Consider the following 7,597-nt stretch of genomic DNA (forward strand, 5'->3'; position numbering starts at 1 on the left):
GCCGCACTAAGCCATTCCACCTGCGCTCCAATCACTTCACTGATGAATACACCTGTGTTCTATCAACTCAATCACTCGTAGCATATATAAACATGACCATATTCTCTCTCTCCCCCCCGTTCGCCTCAGTCGTCACGACCCTCCCCCCCAACCCCAAGTTTCTTCCTCCGTTACGGGCAGCACGGGCAGAGTCTGCATGTTCTCCCCGTGCCTGCGTGGGTTTTCCCCGGGTACTCCGGTTTCCTCCCACAAACGGCAAAAGACATGCTAATTACGGGCAGCACGCGCGGAGTTTGCATGTTCTCCCCGTGCCCGCGTGGGTTTTCTCCGGGTACTCCGGTTTCCTCCCACAAACAGCTAAAGACATGCTAGTCAGGGCCGCATAATCCTGCATCTCTATCCCCTGCTCACAGGAACCACGGGGGGCTGATGGAGCCGGGACTCCATCCCGTGAAGCTGAGCTGCGCTCTAGAACCGAGCTTCACCCAAAGACGCTACCCCCACCCTGAGTCTCAACCCCTGGGTTCCTGTCACTGACGTACCACTCTCCTGAAGAGACGCTGTCGCACCGCGACCCCATTCACGTTCTCGCACCCAAACACCCACTTACAATAAATTATCTTTTTGTTTAAACATGGTGTGGTCTGTGTTAGTGAACGCCCCTTTGGCCCCAAGCCCTCGATCTGTCCACACTGACCACTGGGAATGCGCAGAATGGGCGTTAGCATTATCATTAAATAAATGCCCATCAGTGGAGGCAGGCATTTAATTCATTTCTTCAACATCTTCAACATCTTTCTTCGGTATCACGCCAAAGTGTGTAATACACCAGCCGGTCCAGTGTATCAGTGTTACGTTTTGCCTCACCTATAGGCTGAAAGCTGACACCAATTTTTTTTTCAATATTTTATTTTCATTTTTCTATAGAACACAAACAAAACAAAACAGACAGGCTCAGACACAAGAAAAGAAAAACATACAACATACAACATAATGAACATTCAACATTACAGTGGTGCTACCAGCCACGTAAGGTGCTTATGTGTGTTTGCAGTCGATGTACTAGAGATCTCCTGCAAGGGCTCTATAGAAAACCAGTCGGGCGAGTCACCCGTCGCCCCATAACCTCATCGAGGTAGGCTAAAAACGGGTCCCATATATTTCAAAATTTTCTAAGTGAGTTGGTTCTCAGGAACCTGAGTCTCTCCATCTGTATAACAGAGATCATGTCCATCAACCACAATTGGAAAGAGGGTGAAGAGGGGGACTTCCATTCCTTAAGAATTCGTTTTTTGGCAACAGTTGTCCCCAGTGTCAGAGATTGTTGCACAGCTGTAGTGAAGTCCAGAGAGGACTCCGCACAGCCAAAGATGGCGAGTTCTGCCTCCGGCTGAAGGGTTATTTCGTAGGCCTCAGAGTACCAGCCAAATATTTTGGCCCAGAATCCTGCCAGAAAGCCAGACACTATTGAAAAGTACACGGCCTGCGTCCCAGAATGCCTTGAAGCTGCCACACCCATGAGCCATGATCCACACTGAGACAAATTAACGCATTAACGCATTAACTTGAGTTGGTCCCCAGGCGCTGTACTGCGGCTGTGCACTGCCCCAGGTTCTAGTAGGTATCTAGTATAGGAAGGATCAAATGCAGAGGATACATTTCCCACGAGGGTATACAAATACAAAGATTTACAACCACTTGAGAGTTGAACACACAACCTCAAGGGCACCCTGCTGACGATGTGCCAAAGCAATACCTGTGACCACACCTGTGACCACACTGACACGTGAGAGAGGAACACACACCCTCAGGGCACCCTAGGTTTCACACAGAGACCCAAGTGAAGACGGGGTGGTTGGTTGTGGCTCAGAAGATAATCCACTAATCAGAGGTCGGTGGTTCATGCCACGGTTCCTCCAGTCCACATGTCCAAGTGTCCTTGGGCAAGATAGTGGAGCCCAAATTGCCCAGATGATTGCACCAGCACCCTGTGCCGTAGCCTGCTGCTATCGGTGTATGACAGCGGTGTCCAAACCTTTTGGAATGGGGGCCAGATTAGGTCATGTTGAAAATACCGAGGGGCCGGCCAGCTGCTTCTCGCATCATATGGGTTATAAAAAAATATATATTTTGTTTACCATCTGAAAACATTACTGTAGTTCAGCCTGTGTTGTTCCTACTTGGTGCTTGTCTACAAACTATGATAGTGCTGTCATCGTCACGTGACGACGAAAAATGCTAATTGAACTTGCTTGATTAACCAATACTGTGTGGAGGGCCACATATAATATATTTTGAGAGACAAGCCAAGGGCCGCTTAAAATCGGTCCGCGGGCCACATTTGGCCCCCGGGCCGGACTTTGGAGATGCCTGGTGTGTGACTATGAATGTGTGTGTGTGTGTGTGTGTGTGTGTGTGTGTGCGCGTGCGTGCGTGCGTGTGTGTGTGTGAATAGAATGCAGCAGGAGTGAGTCCTAAAACCCAGAAGTTAGTGGCGTCGTCTTGAAGTCAATGGGATTTTGGCATGGGGATTCTGGTTAGATGCCTGAAATAAGGTCTATGGTTAACGAAGGTTTATGAAACGGAGGCGATCACATTCACGCTTCAAAAATGATAAAAGTGGTGAGACTATAGGGATGAATGTAAGGATTGCTGTAAAGCGCTTTGAGTGGGTGGACTAGAAAAGCGCTATATAAATGCAGTCCATTTACCATAGGGGTTTGTCGACGTGTCACCTTTCAAATGTCCTTGACAATATTTATGGAAGGGTTTTCATGAGGCAAGTTGGACGTCTGTGTTTACAATGTTGTCCATGCATGTCTTCAGGATTGGGGTAATTGGGACATCCTCTTTCTCTATATTTTCATCCTGGTGACAAGGTTAGTGTGCAACATCAGACAGGCAGGATCTAGAAGTGACAGCGTCATACCAACCAACCATCAAATTTCAAACCAACATTGATAAGATAATTGTTAAACCAACATTGGGAACACACAAGTTAGCATGCTTAACAGAGCAGAGAACAAAGAAACAATATGACAGGTTACATTCAACGTAGCAAGACAAATTAGGCTGGACAGGTTGCTCAATGGTCCTAACGTTACGCAACTGTTGCTATTCCCGAACACAAGTACGCAGTTGCTGTCATGAAAGGAGCTGCCAGTGACGGCTTGAAACTGGCTGTCACAGCTGTCAATCAGCCCTTTTTATATTGTCATGATAAGAACTACCTAAAATGATAGAAACAACCTTTGGAAAAAGATATCTGACGTTTACTTTGATTGTTTAGAATCAGAATCAGCTTTATTGGCCAATGATTGCATAATTTTCTCCCGCAGCGCTGCCTTTGTTTTCCTCCCCCTCTGCACGGCAGACAGGTAGGATGATCCAACAGCCTCTGAATAACAGACAGGTAGGATGATCCAACAGCTTCTGAATGACAGGGGCTCAAAACTACAGTATACCAACTTTTTCTCATCGGTCATTGTGCCTGCCTAGTGCCTACATATGAATTAGTGGCCTTTCCCCCAAAATATAGATGGTTCTGTCATTCTGTGGTGTTTATATTTCAGATCTGATGCTTGCAGTGCACTATAGGGACAGACATTGATGCGCGTCAAGTTTTGGGGCTTTAGTGAGCGCTTCTCCTTTGCCAAGATGATCCATCTACCTGACAGGTGTGTCATATCCAGATGCAGATTAAACAGTATGATTGTTGCACAGGTGTGTCTTGGGCTGGTCACAATAAAAGGTCACTCTAAAATGTGCAGTTTTATCACGCAACACAATGACACAGATGTCACAAGTTTTTGAGGGAGTGTGCAATTGACATGCTGACTGCAGGAATGTCCACCAGAGCTGCTGAACACCAATTGAATGTTCATTTCACTACCAACCATCTCCAATGTCGTTTCTGAGAATTTGGCAGTAGTAGGCCTACATCCAACTAGCCTCACAACCGCAGACCACCTGTAAGCACGTCAGCCCAGGAGGACCTCCACATCCGGCTCCTTTACCTGTGACACCGTCTGAGACCTGCCACCTGGAAATGCAGTTGCAATCAGCTCAACTGCGGTTGAGCACAAACAACTGCGGTTGATTGCACAGGTTTGCAGAGGTGCAATCAACTCTTGGGAGTTTTTGTGTGCTTTTTCACAGCAATTTTCTCTCCGCTGCAAAATCAACTGATGCAACTTCCCACCCGGACAGCTGATGCCACAGTTGATTGCACATGTGTGCAAGTTGATTGCACATGTCAGCTGTGGTTGGTTGCAGCTGTCCGGGTGTCTGGTCTCGGATGAGCTTGTATAGATGAAGGAGCCGGATGTGGAGGTCCTGGGCTGGCGACGGTTACACACGGTCTGCTGTTGTGAGGCCGTTTCAGGATAAAGATATTCATTCTGATCATGTTTTATATTTCAATGTTGATTGACGTGTAATTGCTTGATCTGTATTAAAATGAATGCGTTTTAAAAATGTTTACTTATTTGCTCCTTTTCTCACTCACTTCCATGTCACCACCTGCTCTCCCTACCCTGGTATCATCATGCTCTCCCCCCCCCCCCCCCCCCCCCTTTGCTCTGAATATACACCAGGTAACACGACTTTAAAGGGATATGCCAACATTTTTGGGATATTTGCCTCTTCGCCATATTCAGTTTACTGATCTACACTATCAAAAGTCAAAATAGACCTTTAATTAACGAACACAAACATGAAATAACATTGACCTTTAAGTTTCAACAATACGTGTAGGTCATTAGAGTAGGTCGAAATAGTGACACACATCTTAAGTTGTGTGTAGCACGCACACGCATGCACGACGCACACCATGCACACGTCGCTGTGGGCAAGTTCTTGAGAAAAGTCGGACCAGCAGAGAGGCCACATACATGGGACATTGCTGGGATTGGAGCGATGTCCTCTGCAGCCAAACCTTGCACACTCTTTGCTTCAGGCAGTACAAGCTGTTCAATTGTCCGAGACGTCGGTTAACACAATCATTTACAACAGTGCTCAACCAATTAACGCACAATACATCGTGTTCATTTCTGCACAACACACTATGCAAACACACCATTTTAATTTCTACGTTGCAGTGTGTGCACATACCGACACACACACACACACACACACACGCATGCAAGCGCACGCGCGCACACACACACACACACACACACACACACACACACACACACACACACACACACACACACACACACACACACGCCTACAAACCAGACAGCCAAGGTCACTGTTCTTCCGTTACTCCTAGAAGAGTAAGATGTGTTGCTTGTAAGATGTGTTGCTTTCACCGGTTCTCGCTTCAGCGTCGTCCCTTAAAAAGTGATAATGTACTGTACACCTCGTCGGGCATTAACCCTTACTTATAAAACGGCTCTCTCAAATCAAGAAATCTGATTGGCTCACAGCTGTGGTATATGTAGCGTATACCACTCTAATATATTGACTAAAAATATAATGAAATAAGCAAATAAGCTTGATACAGTATGTCTGGAAACAAGTTAAAATCACTTATAAATTAGGTTATTGTGGGAGTTTATCCTTCTCATTGAGGGCCCACAGTTGAGCAATATTATTTTCTATATGGTGATCATGTGGGCATTATCAAACCCTTTGAGACTGATTGAGGGCTACAAAAATACACTTATCTGACTTGAAATACGCAATATTCATGTACGGTTTGACCGATATGAGCCAGGTATCTACCTTTGATATGATGCAGTTGATTACATTTGATCTTACAATGAATCAATACTGAATCGCTGTACTGGTTGTCTATGGGAAGAATGATCAATAAAATAAGAATACATTCTAGGGTAGCATTTCAACTTAGTTCCATGACTAACAGCCCACACCGTGTTTTCCTTGTGTTGCCTCAGTCAAGGTGATCTCTCTCTCTCTCAGGTCAGTCTCCTGTGTGTAATGAACCTGTTTACAATCCACATACTAACTAGGAATCCCCCTCAGGAGATTCATAGTTAATCATTCTAACTGGATCATCTAAATAGACGCACAAGGCAACTTCATAGCACTTTGGCAATGTGAACCGAACTAAATTGCTATTTCAACGCATAAGAAGGGAACAGCATCTGATGATTTTTGGAACAGAAAAGTGTGGAATCTTTATCTTCACTCATGACTTTAAATTGATTCTTTAAATGTCTGCAGTAGTTGTATAATAGTCGCTTTGAGACAATATTTTGGGAATTGTATACAAATAAAGAGGTAGGAGATAGCAGCAACCCGTGAGGTTGTATACCAATAATGTGTACCCATTCAGTGCAAAGTGTATACTGTGCAAACTGTATGTATAGTGTATAGTGTGGGTCTGGGTCCACTCTGCAATGGGAACGCCAGCATTTGTGACTTAATAACTCCAGTAATACAGTACGTGTAGCTTGGCCATTCATCTGACATTGCCTAGGGCTCTTCCTGCTTCGCCGACATATAAGAGCCGACCCTCAAAGTAAATCTTCCTTCATTCACTTTGAACTCAAAACGGACTGCATCTGTATAGCTGACTGACTGACTGACTGACTGACTGTTTTACCGTGTATGAAACATGTCAATATATACCAACATTTGAAGAAAAGGATTTGCTCAGTTGTGCATAAACTGCACTAAATAGCCATCAGTTAAACCTATTTATAAATAGGTTTAACTGATCAACCAACTGACTGAAAGCACACCAGGAGCAAAAAGCTCCAAACTCTCGGACTCAGAATCGACCTGATAAAAAAAGAAGACAGTTAAGGCCGTTCTGTCATTGTGAATGGAGTTAAAAGGGTTCGACCAGCCGGGTTATTACCAGCGTTACGCTGAGGGGGGCAGCGCAGCATCCCTTGGACCCAATGGAGCGGTGGCCTACGAGACTCTGGATGCCCCCCCACACTATGACTTCTACGCCAACACGCAGGTGTGGGGCAGACGTAGGCGCTTCAGACCCTCCCTGTTTCAGCTGCATGCCAAACCTGAGGTGAGGAATCTCTTCATATTTACAATACTTTTGTGAATTGTGATATAACATACACCTATACATATATACATATAAGTACATATTTATACACATAAACTACATTAGTACGACTCATTCTAACAAAACTTTCTAGTCACATTAAAGCTGCACAAGTAACAAGAGAGCTAAATTACAAGGGGGTTAATGAGGAAATAAGATAAGAATAATTATAAGAATAAGAATAATTTGTCTCAACATAATTATCAATTTGTACCTATTAAATATAGTCCAATATCCTTCCACAATTGAGTCATGATTTATATTTTTTAAATGTTATGTTATGTTATGCTAGAGCCGTTTGAAATATCAAGTTCAGTTTTGCTTTGTTAGTGTCCATGGAGATTCTAATATCTTATTGAACGACATGCAAACTTAGAAAAGTATCTTTGTAGTACTGTAGTAATAGTAAATCCGGACAATTGTGATTTTTGGTGTGCCTGTGTGGGATTTAAGTTCACACGGTAATTAATTAATTAAATTCATCAATATTGCTTTTGACATTTTCATTCGATCTCGTGGATATACAGTAAATGGAATAATTCTGTTTAATATGAATTT

At 44.2% G+C, this 7,597-nt stretch overlaps 1 protein-coding gene across 1 annotated transcript in view; it reads left to right on the top strand.

Moving 5' to 3' along the window:
• Positions 1-6,796: 6,796 nt before the first annotated feature.
• Positions 6,797-7,597, top strand: part of LOC310792479 (solute carrier family 12 member 3-like) — a gene marked incomplete at both ends in the record, with an annotated part of 14,734 nt that continues 13,933 nt past the window's right edge. Inside the window, one exon of the mRNA XM_083654161.1 lies at positions 6,797-7,000. Within this exon, the coding sequence (XP_083510287.1) occupies positions 6,797-7,000 (204 nt within the window). The remainder of the gene's footprint in view (positions 7,001-7,597) is intronic.

This window comes from Poromitra crassiceps, assembly GCF_964638095.1.
Source record: "Poromitra crassiceps genome assembly, chromosome: 18".
Taxonomy (NCBI): domain Eukaryota; kingdom Metazoa; phylum Chordata; class Actinopteri; order Beryciformes; family Melamphaidae; genus Poromitra; species Poromitra crassiceps.